Source organism: Bos javanicus, chromosome 23 (assembly GCF_032452875.1).
Source record: "Bos javanicus breed banteng chromosome 23, ARS-OSU_banteng_1.0, whole genome shotgun sequence".
Classification (NCBI taxonomy): Eukaryota; Metazoa; Chordata; class Mammalia; order Artiodactyla; family Bovidae; genus Bos; species Bos javanicus.
In genome coordinates, this window is record NC_083890.1 from 28,686,025 (window position 1) to 28,713,756 (window position 27,732).

A 27,732-nucleotide genomic window follows, 5' to 3' on the forward strand; every position below is an offset into this window, starting at 1 on the left:
GGCACCGCTGACCAGCTATTTCAGGGATGGTTTGTTTCCTGCGTCTTCTTCAAAGACACTGGATTCCTTGATTGTCCTTCAGAGAAGTGGGGCCACTGGTGACTGTCTTGCACAAAATATGAAAACCTGGGCGGATTTCCTCCCTCTCTTGACAAGAACCTGGGGCGCTGTTCCCACAGGGACCCCATTTTCCTCTCCTCGTGGGAAGCCAGCTCCAGCCCGAGGGGAGATCAGGGAGGCACCGCACCCCTCGCGCCTGCGCGCAGCAGCGTGTCCTTCCCGTTCTCCAGGTATCTGCGGAGCCACTCCACGCATTCGCCCTCCAGGTAGTTCCTCTGTACCTCAGCATAACCTGCCGCCTCCCACTTGCGCTTGGTGATCTGAGCCTCCGTCTCCCCCGCGGTCCAGGAGCGCAGGTCCTCGTTCAGGGCGATGTAATCTCTACCGTCGTAGCCGTACTGCATGAACCCGCGGCGGAGACGCCCGTCCGGCCCCACGTCGCAGCCGTACATCACCTGGAGGGTGTGAGACCCTGACCCGCCCCGACCACCCGCGGTGATTAAACCCGAACTGAAAATGAAACCGGGTCAAGCCCCGCCGGCTCCTCCCGGGTGGGGGTCGGGCGTGTTCCGCAATGTTGGGGTGACCCTCGGACCCGCAGACTCGGGCGACCCCGCCGGTCCCTGGGGATGGGGGTCGTTACCTGGACCCGGGCCCGCGTCGCTCACCGGCCTCGCTCTGGTTGTAGTAGCCGCGCAGGGTGTTCAGGTTCACTCGGAAACTGTGCGTTGCCCTTGGCGTTTCGCGTGTTCCGATCCCAATACTCGGGCCCCTCCTGCTCCACCCACCGCGCCCGCGGCTCCATCCTCGGATTCGGGGCGTCGCTGTCGAACTGCACGAACTGCGTGTCGTCCACGTAGCCGACTTCCAGGTACCGGGGCTCCCCGAGGTCGGGCCGGGACACGGCGGTGCTGAAATACCTCAGGGAGTGGGAGCCTGGGGGCGGGGAGGGGTGAGACCCGGTCGGACCTCCTCCCGGCGCGGGTCCCGGGTCCGAGGTGATGGACCCGGGAGGGAGGAGGGGGCGTAGGGCCAGCAAGATGGAAGCAGTCGAAGACGGGCCCGAACTCCGGAGGGGGAAGAGAAGAGGGGTCGGGAAGCAAGGGAGGGACAGGCCGGGACCGGGGAGAGGGGCAGGTCTGGGCAGGGGCGTCGGGGTCGCTCCTTCATGGGGTGCTGCCCCCGCCCCCCGGCCCCCAGGAGATCCTCTCGTCCCTCCCCGCAGAGGCCGTTCCCTCCCGACTCCGCACTCACCAGCCCGGGTCTCAGTCAGGACCAGGACCCCCGAGAGCAGCAGGAGGAGGGCTCGCGGCCCCATGACTCGCGTCCTCTGGGTCTGGAAAGAAGCAGAGTTGGGCGGGTCGGGGGAGACTTTAAACCCGGGAACCGCGGAGACTCGTATTGGTTTTTCTAGAAATCGGACACCCAGTAGCAGTGAGAGCTGGGGCCGCATCACAAGTATCCAGGCAGGAGGGCTCTACACAGGTTGTGAGAGAGAAAGTGAAACTTGGGGAGACAGGGAATGCCCAATATAGAGCGTCCCAGCCCCAGACACCGCCCTTGACCCTGAGATCCTGAGCCGCTCGCCCTCTGGGGACCTGGGACTTTGCCCTGATCCCTCCCTTCCTGCTTGGTAGCATGTTCAAACTACCGAATAATTGCACTCATCTCACACGCTAGCAAAGTAATGCTCAAAATTCTCCAAACCAGACTTAAGCGGTATGTGAACCTTGAACTTTCAGATGTTCAAGGTGGATTTAGAAAAGCCAGAGGAGCCAGAGATCAAAGTGCCAACATCACCTGGATCATCGAAAAAGCAAGAGAGAAAACATCTACTTCTGCTTTATGGACTGTGCCAATGCCTTTGACCATGTGGATCACAACAAACTGTGGAAAATTATTCAAGAGATGGGAATACCAGACCATCTGACCTGCCTTCTGAGAAATCTGTATGCAGGTCAAGAAGCACCAGTTAGAACTGGACATGGAAAAACAGACTGGTTCCAAATTGGGAAAGGAGTGCTTCAAGGCTGTATATTGTCACGCTTATTTAACTTACATGCATAGTACATCATATGAAATGCTGGGCTGGATGAAGCACAAACTAGAATCAAGATTGTGGGGAGAAATATCAATAACCTCAGATATGCAGATAACAACCACCCTTATAGCAGAAAGGAAAGAGGAACTAAAGAGCCTCTTGATGAAAGTGAAAGAGGAGAGTGAAAAAATTGGCTTAAAGCTCAGCATTCAGAAAACTAAGATCATGGCATCTGGTCCCATCACACCATGGCAAATAAATGGGGAAACAATGGGAACAGTGAGAGAATTTATTTTGGGGGGCTCCAAGATCACTGCAGATGGTAACTGCCGCCATGAAATTAAAAGATGCTTGCCCCTTGGAAGAAAAGCTATGACCAGTCTAGACAGCACATTAAAAAGCAGAGACATAACTTTGCCAACAAAGGTCCGTCTAGTTAAGGCTATGGTTTTTCCACTGGTCATGTATGGATGTGAGAGTTAGACTATAAAGAAAACTGAGTGCTGAAGAATTGATGCTTTTGAACTGTGGTGTTGGAGAGGACTCTTGAGAGTCCCTTGGACTCCAAGGAGATCAAACCAGTCAATCTTAAAGGAAATCAGCCCTGAATATTCATTGGAAGGACTGATGCCGAAGCTCCAATACTTTGGCTACCACATGGGACAAATTGACTCACTGGAAAAGACCCTGATGCTAGGCAAGATTGAATGCAGGAGAAGGGAATGCCAGTGGATAATATGGTTGGATGGCATCACTGACTTGATGGACATGAGTCTGAGCAAGCTCCAGGAGATGGTGATGGATAGGGAGGCCTGGTGTGCTGCAATCCATGGGGTCACAAAGAGTTGGACACCACTGAGTGATTGAACTGAACTCCCCTCCTGCACCAAGAACTCTTTGTGCCACTGTCTTCCTGAGTCCTAGCTCTGGGGCTGTTTTCAATTTTGATTAAAATATCTACACAATCTTACAAATTAGTGAGGATCCCAAGGATAATATTATGTGACCACTTCTATGCATATTTTCCTTACTACACTTTAAAGATTTTTGTTGGTTTATTTAGAATAATATTAATAACCCATGTGTTAATATGAATAACTATTTCCCCAAAAAACAGGGTAATGAGAAGCATAAAGCTTTTTACATTTTTTCCAATTATCTTTCTTGTCTCTTTCACTAGAAGGCCACTGGATTTTCAGATTTGCGTCTGCATTGAATCCGTTATTTTGATTGTATCTGTGAAAGTGAAAAAAGCCTGCACATCCATAGGAGTAGTATTTTTTAATAATCTTTTCAGATAATTGTGGGTGTTCATCTTGGATACAAAACTAAAACGATACAAATTGTAGTTTCTCAAAGGTTTTTCCACAGTGAACCTGAAACAATATCATTGATTATTTTCTATTCTATTACATTAAAATCCATAAGCCTATTTTGCACATTGAATATCTCTTGTACTAATATGAGATTCTTACAAAGTAATACATTGTTTCACTAAATTATACAGGTCTTTCTGAGTCATTCATTCTTTCAAGTAGCAGTCCTATTCCATGAAAAAGAGGTTAGTTCAGCTCACAGAGTTTTTCCTTGGGTCATAGGACTTTGAAATGTAGTAGAAGTGCTCAATGTGTACTTTCCATGTCATCACAGAAGATACTTTAAAAATGTGTATTTAAGAATGATGATTAGGAAACATAAGCATTTTTATTTATTTTTTAAAATTTAGTTTATTGAAGGATATTTGATTTATAATGTTAATTTCTGCGGTACAGCAAAGTGATTCACTTATACATGTGTGTGTGTGTATATATTCTTTTTCATATTTTTTCCATTTTGGTTTATTAAGAACAGATAAGAATTTTTAATGTGTCATTCTAGATATTTTAAAGCAAACCTGATCATTAGTTTTCTTTTTTTCTACAAGAAAGTTTTGGTGAAAATAATTACTAGTGCAGCTTGCTACCATAGTCTTCATTACTGCTGTTTACATCGAAGCAAATGTCAACATAGTGAGAAGTCAAATAATATCTGAGTGATGATATGAAAGTAGTTTTCACCTCAGGGATCTCATGAAAGGGTCTCAGTGACATCAAGGGTTCCACAGACCACACTCTGAGAACTGCTGTTCTGAATGAACCAGGGCATCTCTCAACTGATCCCTGCCTTTGCCTCCTCTTCATTTTGGAAAATCATTTTTCCTGAACTGGATTCCTGCCTCCCCAAACTTAACTGAGGGCCCTGCCCCTGGGCTCCTCTAGGAGAGAACTCACCCCCTTGAAAGTGATGCCAGAGAGTGTCCTCAATCTGGGAAGGGAGGTGTTTCCCCCTTGGAACTGGAAACAGTTTGTGCCTGAAGGAGCCAGACCCACTCATAACCTAGTTTGATTTTGTTACACACTAGCTTAATACGTATTCATATCCCAGACAGAAATCTGACATAGTGTCTAAGAAAAATAATATTGGCCCTTTCACCTCACGTGGTCTAATGTACCTGATTCGAGGCCCACAAATCATAAAGAGCAGTCCATTCCAACAGAACATCCTGTGGTGAAAGAATTTTCTATGTCTGTGCTGTCCACTCAGGTAGCCAGTAGCTACATGAGGCTATTTAACACCTAAAAGTGACTGTTGTGCTGAGGACTTTTATTTATTTTAATTTGAATAGCAATATGTCGCTACTAGCTACCATATTGGTCAATGCATATCTAGAATGTTGTTAATTACTCTCCCATTTCTTTCCCCTAAAAGATCCTGTGTGACTCATAGGTTGATGCATACTAAAATGATCTTAATACTGAAGTCATGGATTTGTCTGTGCAGGTTTTAGACGTAGCTTTAAAATACAGCATGCTCTGAAGGTTTCTTTAATGTGTATTTTAACAGAGTGTTCAGACATTAGCCAAACCATGGTTTATCACCTTAAGGTTGTAAGTGTTCAAAACTGCCCATCACTGCTAGTTGTCCGATAATGATAAATGGGTATAATCCTTGATCTCTTGGTGTTTTCCTTAACCTGGTAAACATAAGGACACACAGAAGTTATCAACTGAACACAACAGATATCAATACTTCGTAGAACTTGTACATACTTGTAAAGTTATGAAGCACAAGATGTAACATTAGAATCCACCACCTTATTACCTTTTACTTATTACTCCTGCTATACTTTCTCTCCAAATTCCATCAGTTCTGTTTCCCTTCACCCTTGGACCCCTCTCTCTGAGACAAAAATATACATGAAGTTTTTACTCTTGTGGAATGAAGCATTTTATGACCCAAAGATGAAAAGCCATCAAAACATATAAATCTTGCCTATGTCAAGCAGACACTCATAAGATACAAACATATGCACCTATTCCGATGGAAAGACACACAAAATTTTTTGGCAAACAGGTAACATGTCTCAATGTTCTTCAGTCAAAGACCACCAGGAGCAAATCTGTGGGCAATCAAGTTGGATTTATACTGGATGCAGCAAGGGAGATCACACAGCATCAGGGGCCATGGCGTCTCTTGTGATGTGTTAGAACATATAGAGCAGGGGGTCCCCAACCTCTGGGCTTGGACGGGTATCTCCTGTCAGATCAGTGCCAACATTAGATTAGAAATAACATGTACAGTAAATGTAATGTGCTTGAATCATCCTGAAACTATTCCCCCCTCCCCTGGTCCATGAAAAAATTGTCTTCATGTAATCAATTCCTGGTGCCAAAAATGCTGAGGACCACTGACATACAGGATGTGGACTTTGACTGGGTGATTTTGAGGGGCATCTATGCAAGACTGCTTCCCTGATAGCTGGTAAAGAATCCACCTGCAATATGGGAGACCTGGGTTTGATCCCTGGATTAGGAAGATCCCCTGGAGAAGGGAAAGGCTACCCACTCCAGTATTCTAGCCTGGAGAATTCCATGGACCATGTAGTCCATGGGGTCGCAAAGAGCTGGACTCGACTGAGTGACTTTCACTTTCACACCCAAGACTGGCTCACTTTGATTGGGTGTTGTTAGGAAGTGGGGGCATTTCTATGACTGAGCATCTCAGTGAGTCTTGCCTGTAGGGAGGGCAGACTAGAACAAGGATACAGATGTGATTGGAAAAAAGCAGAAGTGACTAGTATTAGCACAGGGAGAGATTTGGTACATTGTGAGGGGCACAGTGCCACTTCTTTGGTCTGTGCTTAGAATGATGTCATGGTCTTGTTTTGTCTCTGTGTCATGCACTCAGATGTCCTTGTCTGATGTTGGTCTTCTGTGAGATGACCTATGTCCAACAAGAGAATAACACAGCCGTGTGGTGAGCACCAGCCCAGCCAGAGGATCAGAATGTACGTCCTAATGTATGAGTTGAAGGTGATCTGTCAAGTGTTTACAAATGTAAGGGATTTTTAATCCCCTGTGATTTTTGAAAACATTATTTACCAGCACACAAGAGAATTGAAAATATACTTAAGAATGTACAAAAATAAATAGTTCATGTTCTTCCCCTCATTCCCCATTCACTCACGTCCTCTACTCAGAAATGATTAGAAATTTCTCACTTTTTCTTCCCAGAAAAATCTATCTGTTCATTAATGAATATTATTATATCAGTAAAAGAGTTCAGGCCACAGCCTGGGAGAAATTATTGCAAATTCATGTATCTGATAAAGAACTTGTTTTAAAATGTACACAGAACTCTTAATCTCAACAAACAATAACCAGTAACCTTTTAAAAATAAAGTCTGAACAGACACCTCTTTGAAAGACATAACAATGGAAATGCATATGAAAAGATGCTAAACATCTTATGTTTTTAGGAAATGTAAGTTTAAAAATGACAGTAATGTATCATCACACCTAATAGAATATCTAGAATCTAAGAACAGGCGATGCCAAGCGCTGACCAGGACGTGGTGCTGCAAAAACCCTTGCTCACTGGGGCAGGAATAGGAAGCAGTGCAGCCACTAGAAACGAGTCAGCAGTTTCTTATGAAGCTACTCAGAGACTCTCCATCCACTCTGTTCATCAATCTAGTACTTGTTCAACTCATTTGAAAACTTATTTTTGCACAACCCCCTGAAAAACTTGTCGATAGAAGAGTACCCCTTAAGTGTGGGCTGTGCATGGTGACTTCCTTCTAAAGAGTATAGTGTGGAAAGTGGGGAAGTAAAAATAGAAATTCACAAGAAGAAACCTGGGAAATGCTACCTTATCTAGGTGGTGAGGTGAACTTATTAGTGATAATCGAGTGGACAGTGCATACCATACCCTTGGTGACTGGAGAATGTCACTCATCTCTGTGGTCCTCTTCCCCATAACCCTTTGCCCCAGTCAAATCGAAAGATGTTCTACTGTGTCTCCAAGGAGTACTCCCCAAAACATCAAAGTCATCAAAAACAAGAGAAGTCTGTGTGACTGTCACAGCCAGAGGAGCCTGAAGGAGACATGATTCCCAGACTTAATATGTGTCTTTGATGGGATCCTGGATCAGGTTAAAGGAAAACTAATGAAGTTCAAATAAATTCTGGAGCTCAGTAACACTGTATCAATATTGGTCACTAGCTGTGACCAACGTATGATGGTAGTATAAGATGTTCCCATAGAGACACTGAGTGTGGGATATATAGTAACTCTCTACTAACTTTGCTACTTTTTTGTAAATTGCAAACTATGCTAAAATTAAAACACATTTTAATATCAACCAGAAACAAACAGGGAGTGAAGAATCAATTACTGACTCTGAGATTTCCAGGGTCTTTCATCAGTGACCTGCAGAGAGGAGACATGGAGAGAAAAGATGGAAACCTGAGCTACAGGGAGGGCTCCAGGGCTCTCCTCTCCTCCAATCCCTGCCTAAACCCTGAGCCTGACCCCAGAGCTGCTCAGAAAGTACCTTCACCCACTCATTGGACTAGGGCAGCCACCTCTGTCTGACTCAGACCACAATGCATCCTCTGCCTTCCCTGTGCAGAAATGGAGAGGGAAGAGTGGTCGTACCCCCGTGTGGCCACAGGGCTGATGACTGGATACCTGAGCTCCCCTTTGACCTCCTTACCAGAGATCTGCCCAGGCTCTTTCTAGGCTCCCAGCAGTGGGTCAGTGCTGTGCACACAAGCTGGTGTCCCTCCAGTGTCAAGTTCAAAATGTGAGTTGTTTTCCAAAATACACACTGACATGGATGTTTCTCTCTCCACGAAACAACCAAAGACTTTGGCCTCAGAGAGGATCAGATATGAAGGCTGTAAAACCTGGTTTCCAGGTCCAGGGTGGAGCTCACAAACATACAGGGTGTTCTAGTTATCAAGGGATGGGACCTTGAACCCCAAGTTCTTGTCACTTCTTCCGGCCACTGACAAGGTTATAGACTCTTCCTCCAGGGAATGAACTCTGGAACCTCTATCCCTATAATGGGGCCTAAGAGTTGGGGGTGAGGAGGAGGAGGAAGTGGGGAGAAAGAAGAAGAGGAGATCCCTATAAATATGGGGAGGCTCCTGGAGAAGGAGGAAACAGTGACATTATGGGATGGAGGCCACAGGAGTAGAGGGGAGGAATCAGACAGGAGAGGTGTGAGGGAGGGTCCTTAGTGGACACGTGTGCAGGGAGGTGGGGTATGTGAGGAGAGACACAGACAGGGGCTTCTGGCCTGGGTGCTAGTAGAGGCTCTATTTTCCACCTGGATGATAATCACACAGTGTCAGCTCCATATTTTGCTGGGAAATTGTACTTATGTTTTTGGTATTTTTCTGTAATTACAGATATGACATGACTCAAATACATGTGGAAGAAGGGAAAAGAGAAAAAGAGAAAACAGAGGTGATTAAAGGAAGTCCTCTCTTCCAGAGAAATACCCCCACCCCAGTCCTCACTCTACACCCCACACACATGATGCTGGGGGAGTGGGAGGGACAGGGAGACTTAAGGCAGGCAGAGCCCATCCTCAGCTCACAGTCAGGGGCTACTTAGACATCCTCTCTTTATGAGCTGAGACGGCAGGGACCACTGTGCCAAATACACTGGCCCAAGAGCCTGGCAGAAAGACCTGTCCGGCTGCTGGCCATGAAGGTGCTTCCTGGAGATCAAAGGACAGGATGTGAACTGGAGCCTGGAGGCCACAAGGGTGACAAGATCAGCCATGATTCTGGGCCGTGGGTCCCCCTAACATTTTCCTGAGACATGAAAAAGACATTCCTCCTCCCCAGACCTACAACACCATACCAAGGACACCAAGGTTGGACCCTTCTGTCCAAGCATCACCCTCTCTACTCTATGAAGCCTTCAGGGCACCTTCTTCTCCTCCCAGGCCTAAGAGCCCAGGACCCTAGCCTCCTGTCTCTTCGTGGATCTAACAGAGAGAGACCTGCTGTCTGGATACCTCAGGCCTGATCTATCCACCTCCAAACCTTCAAATTAAAAAGTTCTGAGCTCCTGTACCCAAATCTAAATTCTGGCCCCGAGGATGAACCAAAGTTTGGGGTCACGGGTCCCAGAGGTGAGGCTTCCCAGGGCCCCACAGGCTACAGCTGAGCCAGGCCTCCAGCTGCGCAGATTCAGCTGGTTCTAGACCAAAACCCTGAAAAAAAAAAAAAAAAACCAGAACAAATCGCTGCAGGCTCTTCTTAGCCCAAATAAGTTTGGAGTCTGGGCCGCGTGAGGCGAAATTGCCTTGCTTGGAGGTCCTGCGCCGCAGCAAGCAGCCCCCTGCTCCTCCCCCTGCAGAATCTCCCTCTCCCAGATCTTGGTCAGACCCCGGGACCCTAACAGCAGCGGAGTGCTTGAGTTCCTAAGCCCCTACCATCCGAGCCTGAGAAAATCAGTCCGGGCTGGTCGGTAGAGACCCTAAAGCCAGGAATGGACACTGATTGGCTTCTAGAAACCGAATACGCAATGGGAGTGAAAACTGGGACCTCGTCATGAGTATCCAGGCAGAAAGACCCTACACAATTTGAGCCGAGATAAAGTGAAAGCCCAGGGAGGTGGGGAATCCCACGAGGTTTGACTCCCCTGCCCAGACATCACCTTCTGGCCTAAGACCCTGAGAGCCTTGCCTGGGGACCTGGGACTTTGCCCTGACCCTTTTCCTACTTCCTGGAGGATCCTGTAAGTCACAAGTTTACAAACTTTCGGTTTCAGAATCAGTGCATGACTATACAACTTGGGACCTCAAAGATAGTATCACTTATGTGTGTTATATCTGTGAACATTGGCCATATTAGAAATTGAAACAACAGAAATCGATTGATTCAATTGTAATATTAATAACCCATTACATTAAAAGAAATATTTTTATGAAAAGTCTCTATTTTCAAAAATGAAATAGTATAGTGAGAAGTGAGAGACTTCTAGATTTTACATTCTTTCAAAAGTTTACATTCTTTTCTTGTATGCTTCATTAGAAGACTGAAGTATTTGGATATCTGCTTCTGTATTTAATTGTTTTTTGATTGAAGTAAATGAAAAAAATCCAGCCTCACAAAAATATAGGTAAGGGAAGTATTTCGAATAACATTTTCAGATAATTATGGCTACTCATCTTTGATACAACACTAAAACTACACAAGTGTTAGGTTTCATAAATAATATTTTGCTATGTGGAACTTGAAACTATATCTGAATATTTCCAAATCTGTTGCATAAGAGTCCATAGGTCTGTTTTGTACATTGAATGAATATTGTATCAATGCATGATTTTTTAAAAAGTAATTTATTGCTTTACCAAGCTGTGTAGATTTTAGAGTGTTGACATTTAGGATTATCAAACGATCACATTTGTTCATGTCACCACAGCTTACACAAGAAAAGTTTGTCAGTTCTGGGAAGCTGTCAAGATTAATTTTCTCATGACAGCTTGCATTTTATCATTGGCAATAAATACTGCAAGTTGATTTCCTGGAAGGGAGAAACTCATGTTCATTATGCCAAATAACTAAATCTAAAAAATCATAGTTTTCCAGTTATTCATTCGTAAAGTGAAAATAGTATTCCATAAAAAAAGAAGCTAAGTCAGCTCAGAAAAATTATTTTCCTTGGGACATAGTACTCTAAAATGGAGCAGAAGTATTTTATGTGTACTTCCCATTTCATCCTATCAGATATTCTAAAATGTGTACTGAAGAATGATGACTGTAGAAACAATAATTTTTAATACTACAACCTGGATATTTTTCAGTGAAACTTGCTTTTTTATTCTGCAATTAAATGGTGGTGAAGAATTAAATAACTGCTATTGCTGTTTCTTGAAATAGGCTCATTTCTGCTGTTTTACCTCAGTGCAAATGTCAACACAGTGAAAAAGGTAGGGGCTTCCCTGGTGGAACAATGGTTATGAAATGGCCCTCCAATGCAGAGGACAAGGGTTTGATCCCTGTGGGGGAACTGAGATCCCACGTCCCAAAGGACAATTAAGCCTTCAGGTTGTAACTGCTGAGCCTAAAGAAAGCCCATGCTCTGCAACTAGAGAAATCCCCTATGCCTCAAAGAAGACCCAGTGCAGCCAAAATAAGAAATACATATTTAAAACAAAAAGGTAAATAAATTTTTGGTAATGTCATGAAAATAGTTTTGACCTCATGTCTCCCATAGTAGGGTCTCAGAGACTTCAAGGGTTCCACAGACCACAGTTTGAGAACTACTGTTCTGAGTAAAGCAGGGAGACTACAAGTTAGCACCCACCTCTTTGTCTCTTCACTTCTAGACTCCCTCTTCCTGAACTGGACTCTGTGCTTCCCAACCTTTACTTATTAGGGCTCTGCCTCTTGGGTCTTCTAAGAGAACTTACCCCCAGAAATTTGATGCCAGAGTGTCTCCACCTAGGAAGGGAGTTGGGAGACAGGTGTTTCCCCTTTGGAACTGGGAATAGTTTGTGCCTGAAGGCATGAGAGAGAAATTCATTCCTGACCCATTTTGGATTTGTTGGTACCAGCTTAATATTTATCCATATCCCAGAAATAAATCTGATGTAATCTGTGTGAGAAATAATATTGGCCCTTTGGTTTTAAATGGGTCTAATGTACCTTACTTGAGGCCCACTAATATCATCAATAATAGTGCTACTCAGAGTTCTAGGTCTGCACTTTTCATGCAGTAGGTGCTAGCTCTATGTGGCTATTGAGCACTTGAAATGCGGCTAACATCACTGAGCAGTTGAATTTTTATTTAATTAAATTTTAGTTTAAATAGCCATATGTGGCTTGTAGCTACTGTATTTGACAGAGCATATCTAGATGGTTTAGTTTTCATTCTCCCAAGATACTGTATGACTCATAGATTGAAGTACATTGAAATTATCTTCACACATTTAGTTAGGTGGGTCTTGGACATTACTGTAAAATACAGCAGGCCCAAGAAAATTTAATCTGTCTCCAGTGCAGGAGACCCGAGTTTGATCCCTAGATCCCCAGGAGAAGGGAATGGCTACCCACTCCAGTAATCTTGCCTGGAAAATTCCATGGACAGAGGAGTCTGGCGGGCTACAGCCCATGGGGTCGCAGAGACAGACCCATTGAGTGACTAACACTTTCACTTTCTTTAACATCATTAACCTAAACATAATTTATCACCTCAAGGTTATCAGTTTTCAAAAACACTCATTATTGGAGCTATTTCTTATCTATATTACATTGAGGCTCTTGATGTCATTTCTGTTAACCTGGTAAACATAAGCGAGCACTTATGTCTTCACTTAGCCAGGAGAAAGTGTTTATTGAATACCCCATTATAAAATACCCTGTTGGCCCTACAAAATTATAAAAACATAAAACAGAAGATGAAAACCTTAGAATTCCCACCCCCTTTGAATTCTTTACCTATTATTCCTCCCCCTAGTGTGTGTAAAGTGATACTTGCCCCCAGTTTCAGTTTTTTGTTTCCTTTTACCCTTGGGCCCCATTCTCCTCCTCATCATCTACCTAAATAAAAATATACATAAAATTTTCACAATTGTCGAATGAAGAATTTTCTAAGCATGACTCAAAGGTTTAAGAAAAAAACGCAAAGAAGAAATAAAGCTTTTTTATGGCAACCACCGGAGAAGGCAATGGCACCCCACTCCAGTACTCTTGCCTGGAAAATCCCATGGATGGAGGAGCCTGGTAGGCAGCAGTCCACTGGGTCGTGAAGAGTCAGACATGACTGAGCGACTTCACTTTCACTTTTCACTTTCATGCATTGGAGAAGGAAATGGCAACCCGCTCCAGTGTTCTTGCCTGGAGAATCCCAGGGACAGGGGAGCCTGGTGGGCTGCCGTCTATGGGGTCGCACATAGTCAGACACGACTGAAGTGACTTAGCAGCAGCAGCAGCAGCATGGCAACCACAAACTCACGAGCATGAAAACATGTGTCCATAATCAAATTTAAAGACACCTAAAAAATGTGATAGACAAAGTATTAGCATGTGTGGATATTCTTCACCCAAAGACCACCAGGAACACACCTAGTTGAACTCACTGTGTTTACTACTTGACACAGCAAGGGAGAATGCACACAGTGGGGAACCACAGGGCATCTTAGAGTGAGGGGATAAGAAAGAATGTGTTATTGTGGGATTTGGGCTTTGGTTGGAGAAAAGAGGGGTTTACTCCAAAATGAGTATTGCCAGGAAGCATGGTCAATTACCTAATTGGGTGTCCCAATCAATCACATCCATAAGGAGGGCAGACTAGAGCAAGGATAAAGGAGCATTTGCAACCATCAGTCCTGTTACCCAGGATAGGGAGATGTTCAGTACTTTCTGAATTGCACAGTGCCCTGTTTCTCTGTGCTTAAATGAAATTATGTATAGTCTTGTCTTTTGTTTCACTTTATTATGATTTCAGTGTATCCTTATTTGATGTTGCTATTTTATAAAATGATTTATTCCAAAGAGAACAACATGGCCTAGCTGCTGAGCACCAGGCCAGCTTCAAGTAACTCTGAGGTCTAGCTGTGAGTATCACACCTGTTCCCTGGGGTCAGGAGGCTGATTTTTCTTCCTTAAATTCAATATTTTAAAATTCCTACATTGAGACTGGAAAATAAAGACTATTAGAAAACAATTTGGAAAAGAAAAATGTAAATTTTTTATTTATAATAAATTCATTATTAATAAATGGGAAAAATGGGAATGTGACAGGGAAAATGGAAAGAAAAATTAAAATCTGTCAGTTTGGCAAAGATGAAAGGAAAATAAAGGCTAGACCCTTAATAGGTCTCCTTGGGAAAGTCAAGGTGTAGGGCAGGGAAAACAGATTAGGATTGGCTGGTATGAACAAATATCACCAGGCTTTGTGTTATAGTAATGGTCTTTGGTTGTCTGGTACCTGGCCCTGGGATTATTAAGGCAGAGGAATATTGCCTCTTAGGGTACAAAGGCCAGACCAGGGAGCAGAGGTCGGGTGGGAGTGGGGGGGGGGTGGGGGGGTAGGGAAGGTGGGCAGGGTTGGGGTCTGGATTGGTTAGTTTGCATATCAGTGGCTTGCACCTGGCTGGGCTGTAGTCTGGGAAAGCTGTGTCTCCTCAGTGAGAAAGATTTTGTCATTGTTTTTTAAGTATTAATTTTTATCTTTGATTGCACTGGGTCTTCGCTGCAGTAGATGGGCTTTCTCTACTTGCAGAGAGTGGGGGCGAGGTGGGGGTGGCTCCTTTCTAGCTGCAGCGCACAGCCTTCTCATCGCCCCATTCCCATTTTTCCCATTTATTCTCTTGTTGCAGAGCACAGGCTCTGGGCCCAGGGGCTTCAGTAGTTGCAGCACATGGGATCAGTTGCTCTGAGGTACTTGGAATCTTCCCCAACCAGGGTTGAACCCATGTCCCTGGGTTGAACCTGAATACAAGGAGATTCTTATCCACTGTACCACTGGAGAAGTCCTTCAGCAAAACATTTTTAAACAACTGAGCTATCAGAGCAAATTTCCCCACATTTTGAACCCAGGAGTTTAAGTATGGGAAGTTCTTTGGCAAGTAGCATGTGCTCCCATGTCTAGAGAATGCTGAACTGCATGTGTCTTGATGAGACCATGTCTTATTACAGAAGCCGAAAACACACTTTGCTTTTTTGTTGCTGAGCACAGGCAGGCATCCTATACTCTGGTGTGCTTATGGCAGATTTTGATTTAGGGGTTAATTACATGAAGAACTAGGGCCTATTCTAACCGCTAATTTCCTGAACCCATTCCTTCCTCAATTCTTCATTCTCATCTCTGTATCCAGGAAAGCTTTACCCATCAGTTGAGTCTGTGAATCCACCAAGATTGCTACTGCCAAACACACCTCTGGCTCCGTGTGTAAGCGTTGTTACTTCTTCCTCTTCTGTTCCTCATCAGATTATATCCACTCTCCAATAGCTTGGACTCATGCATGATGTATTCTGTTTATATCCTGACAATTCAACAATCCTCTCAAGTCCTGCTGACTCCACCTCCTCCCTCTCTCACTGCAGCTCCCACCTCTCTGGAGGTCATGTGGACATCCCTCCAGAATTTGCATGCAGGCAGGCACACGTATCCCTCCCTCTTTGCACTCCAGATGCCCCAGTGATGTTTAATTAATTTCCTTTTTAAAAAAAATTATTTTCCCTTTTTCTAACATCAGCCAATTTGTTTTCTGCTGCTTATATGTAAGACTCCTAATTTAACATTAAGCTTAGTATCTATTTCTACCACCTCAAAACACAGCTGACATAGACTTCAGAACCAAGTGACTTCCAAAAACTCATATACACCTGAACCTTACATGGCTTTCCCTCTCGCCTTCCCACTGCAAAAATTATCAGAATATGCAGATAAAGGAATTCTTACACCAGATATCTCAAATCTCATAGTGTATCAAAGATTAAACAGTTATGAACTGCCAAATATTTACCATTTTCTCAGCTGCTTAGATGATTTGGAAAAGACAGTGATGCTGCAAAGATTGAGGGCAGAAGGAGAAAGGGATGACAGCAGATGAGATGGTTGGATGGCATCACTGACTCAATGGATATGAGTTTGAGCAAACTCTGGGACATGGTGAACACAGGGAGGCATGGCGTGCTGCGGTCCATGGAGTTCCAAAGAGTCAGACACGACTGAGCAACAGAACAACAACAATTGCTTAGAAGGATGGCAAGAGAAATTATGGGACAGAAAAGGTGCTTTATAAATCAATGTGGATGTTGTCATCAGTTACTATTTGTAGCAGGAGCCGAGATTCTGTAATACAGTCATTCTCATACATTTATCTCAGTGGCAGGTGAAGAACCAAATCAAAGGCAACAGAAGAGATAAATTAGTTAAGACACATTTTAATAAACACATTAAAGACATTCCAACCATTCCCCTTAGAGAAAGATCAACTACTACAATCCCCATTTTAGAGACAAAGCTGCGAGGACAAGACACTCATGGCTGCCATAAAGCTCCGGTCATCTGAGTGCATTCAGAAACCCAGCAGGACCATCCAGCTGAGGCAGAGAGCTGAGACTGATGAAAAGGAATAAAGGGTGAATGACAAAACCTGGGGCTGTGCCAGGAGGTCTTCCCTCAGGGTCTCAGCGTAAGTCTAGATCTCATGCAGTTAAGCCACAGGAAAGGGAAAATTTTCCCAGTGAAGGCAGATGAGAATTCATAAATGAACTTTTGAGTTCTGGCATTGGTAAAGGTTACCTTCCCAGCATCATGATCCAGAGCAACTCCAATCTTCTGGGGGCAGTAGGACAGGATCTGGAAGGGCCCAGATTATTATGTTATTATAATATTATACATTAATATAATAAATATATTAATTATTAATATAATATATATATTAATTGTTAATATTTAAACCATATATTAAAATGGTGGTATTGATTAATAATATATCATTAATATAAATATTTATATATTATATATTATATATAATTATAAGAGGCAGAGTAAATAAATTTATTTACTTTATTTAGTAAATAAATTTATTAATTTAATTAAATAAATTTAATTATAATAATTAATATAATTTATATATTACTAAATAATATATATTAATATATAACATAATATATAATAAGAGCCCAGAGTTACTCTGCCCTCAGTCTTCACAGCTGAGGACAGCTGCAGAGTCCAGAACCCCGCCTCGGGGGTGAAGTTGAGAAATCCCCTTCTTATGACTGACTCTCTTGCCACCCCTACCAGGCAGAATTTTGGCCATATTCCATTTTCCTGAGACCATTCCTCCTCCACCTCCTCATTCTCCTCTCTGTATCCAGGAGAATGATACCCATCAGTGATGCCTGTAAATCCAAGATCTCTACTGCCAAACACGCCTCTGCTTCCAGCCCTGTATCTCCTTGCGTCTTCTTCCTCCTCTGCTTCCCACCAGATCCTGTCCACTTTCACTTCCCAGTACACTTTGCCCCACGTGAAGCCCTTACTGCCCGGCACCCCAGGCTCCGGATCAAATCTCTGACCACGATGGCATTTGTTCATCCACAAGCCAGTGAACATCATACTCTTCCCATCTGGAGCCACTGAGAGGTAGCCATTGGCTCTCTGGGAATTCAGGATGATCCTCACTGTGGGGACAAGGAGACAAAGGTGTGGCCTCACAAAAGATACAAATGAGATTTGTCCCATAGGTTCTGGGCCTTCATGACAATGGTGGGAGGCTCCTCAGGGGACCAGGACAAAGACTGCTTTTGACCTTGTGTTCAGACTATTAGCAACCATATTTAGAGAGTGTAAAGAACACAGAAAATTCAAGGCCTCAGGCAGTGCGATGAGACTGAAGAGGAAAAAAAGATAAGAACTGGGATCACTACAGCTGGGCAAATCTGGGGAAAGGTTTATGGTTTTGAAATCAGGATAAAGAATTTGGATACATTAGTTACACAAAGACCTTCCTTTTTAAAACAGAATTGCTGACCTTGAGTAATGAACCTTCACAGGAAAGCTGCTAACTTCAGCCACTATCCCCTGCAAATACTCACTTGTCTTATATTCCAGATCCCTCATCAATTTTCCTAGAGTAAAAGAACAAAAGGACAGTGAGCAATTCTTTCTTTCTTTTTTTTTAGCCACACTGCTTGGCTTGCGGGAAGACCAGGGATTGAACCTGGGCTGACGGCAGTGAAAGCACGGAGTCCTACCCACTGGACCACCAGAGATTCCCAACAAGAAGCAATTTTAACACCACAGCTTCTAGGTCAGGTTCTCTTACATGGGCTCATATAACTTTAGATGATGACAGGGCACCATGAAAGTTCAAGTGAATTAGAGAAAGCAATTCAGGAGACACCCAGAGCTGTGCAGGCTAAATTGTTTCTTGTAAGCATATATACCAACAAGTGCTGAACCTACCTGGTGCTTCATTAAAGAGTACTTTGGGCACACCACCTGTTAAACCAAGTCCGAAACTTCTAGTCCAAACCCACACTGTTTCTCTCCACTCTTACAGATACCTCTTTGAGATACATTCTCCCAGTATTCCTTAAATTGGTAAAAAAAATCTTATTGTGACATCTACCATCTTTACTATTTTTAAATGTATAGTTCGTTAATGTTCAGTTCAGTTCAGTCACTCAGTCGTGTCCCACTCCTTGCAACCCCATGGACTGCAGCACACCAGGCCTCCCTGTCCATCACCAACTCCCGGAGCTTGCTCAAACTCATGGCCATCAAGTCGGTGATGCTGTTCAGCCATCTCATCCTCTCTTGTCCCCTTCTCCTCCTGCCTTCAGTCTTTCCCCGCATCAGGGTCTTTTCCAATGAGTCAGTCATTAATGTTAAGTATATTTAAATAAATATGCAGTTGATTTCCAGAATTTTTCCATCTTTAAAAACTGAAACTGTATACCCATTAAACAGCAGCTCCTCATTTCCCCCTCCTCTCAAACCGTGGCAACCACTAATCCACTTTCTGTTCCTATGGATTTGATTGCTTGAGAGACCTGATATACAGGGAATCATATATTACTTGTCTCTTTGTGACTGGTTCCTTTCACTTACCCTAATGTCCTCGAGGTTCATCCATGATATAGTACGCAGCACAATTTCCTCCCTTTCTCAGGTTGGATAGTATTCCAGCGTCTGCATGTGCCGCATTCCGATTCTCCATTCATCCATCGATGGGTGTTTGGGCTGTTCCTGCATCCCATCTGGGGTGAATAATGCTGCTATGAATGTGAGAGTGCTAAGATCTCTTTGAGATTAAAATTCTCTTTTAATTCTTTAGGAAGTGGGAATGCTGGACCATATGGTAATTATATTTTTAATTTTTTGAGGAAATGCCTCACTCATACTCTCAGTGTTTTGAGATTCTCTCCCAATGTTCTTTTTACCTCACTGTTAGATATGAAATATCCTTTTACCATCTTGAGACCTCTGGCTGTGACTCTATTTTAGTCTAGGTTCCATTCTTAGACTATCATGTGCTTTGGACTTAGATTCCCTCCCCAGCGTCCCTGCCTGGTGTGAATGACACACAAAGAGCAAGGAACTCTGAGAAGTCACAGCCACACTCACAACCTAAGGACACATCTTAGAGAAAGAAAGGTTTCTAGGTTCAGAACCCCCTCCTTTACGACTGAATTCTCTGAGTCTTTTCTCTGAAGAAAGAAGTATATCTGAAATTTCTTCTGCCCGATTTTTGATTGCAGGACTGATCAGCTTTCCAACCTGGAACTTCTTCCAGGATATCTAGAGTAATGACGTCACAGTGAGAACTCCTGAGAGAAGAGTGTGATTTCCCACCATCACCGCCTGCACATGCACACGAGCACTAACAGTAGCCCAAAGACGCAGAGAGGACAAGATGATTTCCAAGTGGTGGCTTTCAAGGTCAGAGTCAAAGAGTAGAATATTGAGTTCTGAAGAAAGCGTCATGATCCAAGGATTCTCTCCCCACCAATATGTCATTTATAGACAATATTCAAAAAGAAAGAAAGCCTTTGAAAGTCTTTGAAACATGCTACTGATATTACAGGCTCTAAAGAAATTACCTGAGGATATGAACTAGACGAATTAAAATTAAGCTTTAAATATACATTTTAAAAAGCATTAAATTTAAAATTAAGGTATGCTGCTGCTGCTGCTGCAGCTGAGTCTCTTCAGTCATGTCTGACTCTGTGCGACCCTATAGACAGCAGCCCACCAGGCTCCGCCATCCCTGGGATAGCTGGGCATATATATAAACTAAATCTAAAATGAAAAAAGTCTGAGATTTTGATCTTATTATCAAACATGATTAGATTCAAAGCAAAAAAAATTATTAATGAAACAAAGGTATTTTATGGTACTAAAGATTATAATCATCAATTAAGATGTAACCCACCTTAAGGATCATACAGGGGAAAAACATCAAAATATAAAAAGCAATATGCATGCATGCAAAGTTGCTTCAGTCGTGTTGCTCCTTGCCACCCTGTCGACAGTAGCCTGCCAGGCTCTTCTGTCCGTGGGATTCTCCAAGCAAGAATACTGAAGTGGGTTCACGTGCCCTCCTCTAGGGACTCTTCCTGACCCAGGGATCGACCCTGCGTCTCTATGTCTTCTACATTGCCGGGTGGGTTCTTTACCACTAGTGCCACCTGGAAAGACCTAATATATATATTATGTTTATATAGTTTCCTTTTAGCAATGAATTTTTGCCCATTTTTCTTGTGTTCTCATAGTGAGAATACACTATGGGCAAAAACTCATCGCTAAAAGGAAACTTTGGGTGACTTTTTTCTAGTTTATGATGTATCAAATAGTAAAAAAAATAGCATCAATACAAAATACCTAAACAATGTAATTGATAAGGAAAACCTCATGGACATATATAAAATTCTATTCCAAAGAGAGAATGTAGCTTCTTTTTGAATGTTTAGAACTGTCCAAAATTTCACAACATATAACACAAAGCCTCAATAAAGCCCAAAATAGTGAATTGGCAGCAAACTCATCTAATCACAAGAGTTAAAAACTGTGAAACATAAGAGTATTAGAAACTGACCCTTTCCCCCCACCAGCACCACTGACAGAAGAAGAAAAAGGTGAGGAGAGTCTCTGAAGAGGCTCTTAACTGGAGGGGAATGTTACACAGAGTCTCACCTCCTTGTCCTGGTCCTGCTTACCTGCGCTGGATCCCATCACCTGCTGCCTACAGGACCGTCCTGGCATCAGGCTGGTTACAGAAAAACCGTCAGTTCTGGCGTCTTGATCTTTGGAGTCGATGCCGCTCAGCAAGGTCTTGCCTCAGCCGTCCCTGCTTTGTCACCACTGACCCTCCAGAGCACACCCAACCCCCACACACCAGCCCTGAGGCGGGGAGGTCACAGTAAGTTTTGGCCCATGTGGGCCAAGGTCCTCTCTCCACCCCTCAGCTCACTTCCCACACAAGGACAACAGAGATTAGCAGGCGTCCAGGCAAGTCATGGGCTGGCACTGACCCTCATCAGGGTGAGAGGTTTAGGTCAGCAGAGCATCAGATCAGATCAGATCAGATCAGTCGCTCAGTCATGTCCAACTCTTTGTGACCCCATGAATCGCAGCACGCCAGGCCTCCCTGTCCATCACCAACTCCTGGAGTTCACTCAGACTCACGTCCATCGAGTCAGTGATGCCATCCAGCCATCTCCTTCTCTGTCGTCCCCTTCTCCTCCTGCCCCCAATCCCTCCCAGCATCAGAGTCTTTTGCAATGAGTCAGCTCTTCACATGAGGTGGCCAGAGTACTGGAGTTTCAGCTTTAGCATCATTCCTTCCAAAGAAATCCCAGGGCTGATCTCCTTCAGAATGGACTGGTTGGATCTCCTTGCAGTCCAAGGGACTCTCAAGAGTCTTCTCCAACACCACAATTCAAAAGCATCAATTCTTCGGCGCTCAGCCTTCTTCACAGTCCAACTCTCACATCCATACATGACCACTGGAAAAACCATAGCCTTGACTAGATGAACCTTTGTTGGCAAAGTAATGTCTCTGCTTTTGAATATGCTATCTAGGTTGGTCATAACTTTCCTTCCAAGGAGTAAGCGTCTTTTAATTTCATGGCTACAGTCACCATCTGCAGTGATTTTGGAGCCCCGAAAAATAAAGTCTGACACTGTTTCCACTGTTTCCCCATCTATTTGCCATGAAGTGATGGAACCGGATGCCATGATCTTTGTTTTCTGAATGTAGAGCTTTAAGCCAACTTTTTCACTCTCCACTTTCACCTTCATCAAGAGGCTTTTGAGTTCCTCTTCACTTTCTGCCATAAGGGTGGTGTCATCTGCATATCTGAGGTTATTGATATTTCTCCCGGAAATCTTGATTCCAGCTTGTGTTTCTTCCAGTCCAGCGTTTCTCATGATGTACTCTGCATAGAAGTTAAATAAACAGGGTGACAATATACAGCCTTGATGGACTCCTTTTCCTATTTGGAACCAGTCTGTTGTTCCATGTCCAGTTCTAACTGTTGCTTCCTGACCTGCATACAAATTTCTCAAGAGGCAGATCAGGCGGTCTGGTATTCCCATCTCTTTCAGAATTTCCCACAGTTTATTGTGATCCACACAGTCAAAGGCTTTGGCATAGTCAATAAAGCAGAAATAGATGCTTTTCTGGAACTCTTGCTTTTTCCATGATCCAGCAGATGTTGGCAATTTGATCTCTGGTTCCTCTGCCTTTTCTAAAACCAGCTTGAACATCAGGAAGTTCACGGTTCACATATTGCTGAAGCCTGGCTTGGAGAATTTTGAGCATTACTTTACTAGCGTGTGAGATGAATGCAATTGTGTGGTAGTTTGAGCATTCTTTGGCATTGCCTTTCTTTGGGATTGGAATGAAAACTGCCCTTTTCCAGTCCTGTGGCCACTGCTGAGTTTTCCACATTTGCTGGCATATTGAGTGCAGCACTTTCACAGTATCATCTTTCAGGATTTGGAATAGCTCAACTGGGATTCTGTCATCTCCACTAGCTTTGTCCATAGTGATGCTTTCTAAGGCCCACTTGACTTCACATTCCAGGATATCTGGCTCTAGGTCAGTGATCACACCATTGTGATTATCTGGGTCGTGAAGATCTTTTTGTACAGTTCTTCCGTGTATTCTTGCCATCTCTTCTTAATATCTTCTTCTTCTGTTAGGTCCATACCATTTCTGTCCTTTATCGAGCCCATCTTTGCATGAAATATTCCTTTGGTATCTCTGTTTTTCTTGAAGAGATCTCTAGTCTTTCCCATTCTGTTGTTTTCCTCTATTTCTTTGCACTGATCGCTGAAAAAGGCTTTCTTATCTCTTCTTGCTATTCTTTGGAACTCTGCATTCAGATGTTTATATCTTTCCTTTTCTCCTTTGCTTTTCGCTTCTCTTCTTTTCACAGCTATTTGTAAGGCCTCCCCAGACAGCCATTTTGCTTTTTTGCATTTCTTTTCCACGGGAATGGTCTTGATCCCTGTCTCCTGTACAATGTCACGAACCTCATTGCATAGTTCATCAGGCACTCTATCAGATCTAGACCCTTAAATCTATTTCTCACTTCCACTGTATAATCATAAGCTGTGGCTCAGCAGAGTAACTGTGGCTCAGCAGAGCATAGACCTCAGTTTTCTTCCTGTCCCCAGCAGGGGGCGACACTCCTGACACACAGGAGGTTCTCCATCAGTTCCCTCCCTCCTGGAAGCTGTTTCCCAACAACTAATTATAGACTGTGTTGCATTTACATCTCATTCTATGCTGCTGTGAATCCCTTGGTGTGTCACTCACTGAGACCCAGTACAGAGCCTGACATCTAGTAACCACATAACAAATGATTCGCGAATCAGTGTGGGATTTTCTTCAACTGACTCATACATGCATACAGTCTAAAAAGTTCATATGACATAAAGGGTTACAGTGAAAAGTAAATTTCCTCCTCTATCCCATCCAAAATGTTTCCACATTCCCTCCCTGGACAAGGTAAGTGTTACAGTTTAGACAGTCTTCTAGAGAGAGAGTCCATTTTGTAAGATGGTATTTTCCATACATTCTATCTACAACTTTGTTATCAATTAGCAATATATTCTGAGACTATTCTACTTTTAAAATATAAATCTATTTCAGTTTAAGATATTGATAATAATGATTTTCCACTGCTGATTTTAAACATTTAAGTATAGGAATAATCCTCCATCTTCCACAATAATAGAATTTTTTTCTAGACAAAGTCATCCAGATTTAAAATATACTCATTTTCCAATCTTTCTGAGACTACTTTTCTTCGTGGTTAATTTCTGGCTAATATGATGAAGCAGATGTAAATTTTTGAATTTTGATCTTCAAGGGAAGAAACTTTTCTTCCTTTCCTGCTTTCCCTGGTTGCTCCCAAACCATGAACGTGGTCTTAGGTTCCTTGGTCCATGCCAACAAGAGCGACGTCCCAGGGAGAGCAGAGAGGAAAGGTCCCGGGGACCTGGATGCCTGGACAACCTCGTGCTGCAGGGCCTCCCTAACGTTAAGGTGTTAGCCGCTCAGTTGTGTCTGACTCTTTACAAGCCCATGGACTGTAGCCCTCCAGTGTCCTCTGTCCATGGGATTCTCCAGGAAAGAATACTTGAGTGGGTTGCCATGTCCTTCTCCAGGGGATCTTCCCACCCCAGGGATCGAAACCTGAATTGGGGGGCGGGCGGACTCTCTACCATCTGAGACACTAGGGAAGCCCAAGCAGCCCTGCAGCCGCCCTAGCAGCCCTGGAACTCCCTGCCTCACTGTCCTGGGAGACCCACACCAGCTTCCTTCCTGTGAGACCCGTGTTACTTGGGTTCGGCTGCACACAGTGAATTAATACATATCGGGAGAACAGGATTCCCAGAAGTGTGTGTTCATGATGGTGTGTTGTGAGATGAGCAGAGATGTATTTACAGTGTCACCCCTGGCTCCCGGGACATTACTGTGAGCTGGAGGAAAGGGGAGCTGGGCTCGGGGTGGGGGGCAGTACAGGGAGCCTGGAGGTGTTACCCTCCTCATCTTCCCAGCCGTGGGGTCTGACAGGGGAGGGTTTGGTTGCCAGGTATCTGTTTGGGGGCGTTTGTCTCTTCACTTTGCTTCCTGTCCTCTTTACAGACAGTTTCCTTCACATTCCAGACAGGATGAGAATTTCTGCTGGTGGTCTCTTCCTCCTGGTCTCCTGTCTGAGGGCAGGGTCTGCGGAGGCTGAGACCTAGAGGAGGAACTTCTCAGATAGGAAAGGAATGCAGGTCACTCATCCTCTTTCTGGAATCTCTGCTTCCCCAGCCTGGCCTGGACAACCAGTTCTGAGACAGCTGACCATGGGTCCCTCATATCTTTCTGCCCCTTGATCCCAGAACGTATGTTTATTAATCTCCTAAATGTTACCAGAGAGTCACTAGTCCAGCTGATGTTCCAAAAGTGAGTATTATCCAGGGGTATTGCTCCCAGAGGAGGGAACACTGGGAGCACCTTAGATCTGCCAAGCACAGGATGACTGGGATCATCTGACCACATGGCTTCTCACAGAACTAAGGCTAGGAATGCAGAGACCAAAATAATAGAGAGTTCAAGTCCAAGGTTTTGGGTCTCACTCCAGAGGTATCCAGATCAAGATTATATTCCAAAAATACTAGTGCAATCTTCCAGGTTATTTGGAATTAAAAGAGAGAACTTTGTAGGTAGAAACATAAAGGTAGGAAATGTAAAGAAAGTAGCCAGTTTGAGAGTTACCATTGTCTCATTATCATGGGTAACTATCATGCCAGTTTCTGCAAGAACCACAGTGGAGAATTAACTCCTATATGATGTGATCACCACGCTTGCATCCTTTAAGTCTTTGAGGATGACATTAACTTCTTTCATTATCCCCAGGACACAATATTGCTTTTAAAACTCTGTCTTGGCTGAACTTTGAAGGCTTTTTCAGGGTCTCCCACTAAACCTTTCTTACTAAAAGTTTTTTTACTCCACACACAAAAATCAACATGTGGGTTCTTGCCAACTCTAAATATGTCTATAGCCATGACTCTAGGTGGAAATATTGCCACCAAGAGAATGGGTAGATACAGTGAAGCCGTGAGATATATTTGGCCCTAAGACAGGATGCACATTATTTTCTGTACCCCATATGCCTCACTTATACTGGGGATTCATGATTGCAGGCAGGTATCAGGGTCAAATCTGACTTGTATCCATAGACCTAGAAGGATCTAGATGTTCTGTCTCATCAGTGAGTGAAATAAGAACAATGGCCATTGGCACCCACAAGGAATGATGTGGGGAATTACTGTTTGAACGCAACTGCTCTGTATTGCAGGGTATGTCCTCAGGGTGCTTAGGTTCTCTTCAGCAAGTGAGTTCTGGGTGTGAGAATTGGCTCAGGTCTGGAAACTAGATAAGGGATGGGAACTTTCTATTAGGCAGCTGACCTCAGCCTTCAACTCATTTATTTTGATCTATTAATATAATACTAAGCAACACTCCGGAGAAGGCGATGGCACCCCACTCCAGTACTCTTGCCTGGAAAATCCCATGGACGGAGGAGCCTGCTAGGCTGCAGTCCATGGGGTCGCTGAGAGTCGGACATGACTGAACGACTTCACTTTCACTTTTCACTTTCATGCATTGGAGAAGGAAATGGCAACCCACTCCAGTGTTCTTGCCTGGAGAATCCCAGGGACAGAGAGCCTGGTGGGCTTCCGTCTATGGGGTCGTACAGAGTCAGACATGACTGAAGCGACTTAGCAGCAGCAGCAGCAGCAAGCAACACTATTATTGCCTGTCCATCTACCTTGCCTCTAGAAACATCACCATCTATTAACCATTTCCATAAACCCCTTACAGTTAGAATATCCTGCTTCTATCCTGACATTGTTGGCTAATTAAAAAATTTGGTCCTTGTTTCTGCCTTGCTGTCACCTCTTCCCCTTCCTTCTGGGATCCTATTATCCCCGCTGCTGCTGTAGTGTTATCTCCTAGATCAGCTCTGATTACACAGGACAGCGAGGTTAATACTGCTTACTTGTTCATTCCCTCTTGCCAGATAAACACTTTCCTTTTGGAAATATTTGCCTGAGTTTTTTTTTTTTTTTTCCAATTTTGTTTTTATACCAGCATGCCTACTTCTCTGAGGTTTTCCATGACTTTCTGTACAATTGCCAAGGTGATTCAGGCATCAGTGCTTCGTTTAATGTGAGCCATAGCACTTGTTGTGGCAGAGGGGCTTGAAGTGAAACTATGAGCCATGCTGTGTAGGGCCACCCAAGATGGATGGGTCACTGTGGAGAGTTCTGACCAAACGTGATCCACTGGAGGAGGGAACGGCAAGCCACCCCAGTGTACTGCCATGAGAACGTCATGAACTGTATTAAAAGACAAAAGGTAACCACACATGCATATGCATTCACAAATTAGATCATCTTTATCATGATCAATATATTAAAAAAAAACAAATATTTTCAAAAAAAATAGTGTGGTTACTTTTTATAAGGTGAAATAATGAATAATGAATTTACTCAAAATAAAACATAGGTTAATGAGAAAAAAAAATAAAAGACAAAATGTATGACAATGAAAGATGAGTCACCCAGGTTGGAAGGTGTCCAATATACTACAGGGGAAGAGTGGAGACCTACTAAGAGCCCTGGAAAGAATGAAGTGGCTGGGCCAAAGCGAAAGTATGCTCAGTTGTGGATGTGTCATGGGATGAAAATAAAATCTGATGCTGCAAAGAACAGTATTGCATAGGAACCTGGAATGTCAGGTCTATGAATCAAGG

General features: G+C 43.7%; 3 protein-coding genes across 3 annotated transcripts in view; all 3 read right to left on the bottom strand.

The window, feature by feature from the left end:
* The window catches only part of LOC133236929 (BOLA class I histocompatibility antigen, alpha chain BL3-7-like), a 227,641-nt gene that overhangs the window by 129,237 nt on the left and 70,672 nt on the right, over positions 1–27,732 (bottom strand). The gene's annotated exons all lie outside the window — the stretch shown is intronic.
* The window catches only part of LOC133236939 (BOLA class I histocompatibility antigen, alpha chain BL3-6), a 44,855-nt gene that overhangs the window by 2,270 nt on the left and 14,853 nt on the right, over positions 1–27,732 (bottom strand). The gene's annotated exons all lie outside the window — the stretch shown is intronic.
* Positions 356–1,528, bottom strand: LOC133236947 (BOLA class I histocompatibility antigen, alpha chain BL3-6-like). Its single transcript, XM_061399255.1, has 3 exons — positions 1,315–1,528; positions 729–996; positions 356–532 (listed from the first exon to the last, which is right to left on the bottom strand). Exons 1-3 carry the CDS (start codon positions 1,511–1,513, stop codon positions 442–444), a joined length of 558 nt encoding a protein of 185 aa, XP_061255239.1. The 5' UTR covers positions 1,514–1,528; the 3' UTR covers positions 356–441.

Excerpts from the sequence above, each read along its gene's own strand:
- LOC133236947 (XM_061399255.1), bottom strand. The coding sequence starts at position 1,513 with ATGCGGCCCCAGCTCTCACTGCTACTGGGTGTCCGATTTCTAGAAAAA. Across the intron at positions 997-1,314 it reads CCTGACTGAGACCCGGGCTG|GCTCCCACTCCCTGAGGTAT; the intron begins GTGAGTGCGGAG and ends CCCCGCCCCCAG. Across the intron at positions 533-728 it reads CTACAACCAGAGCGAGGCCG|GGTCTCACACCCTCCAGGTG; the intron begins GTGAGCGACGCG and ends GGGGCGGGTCAG.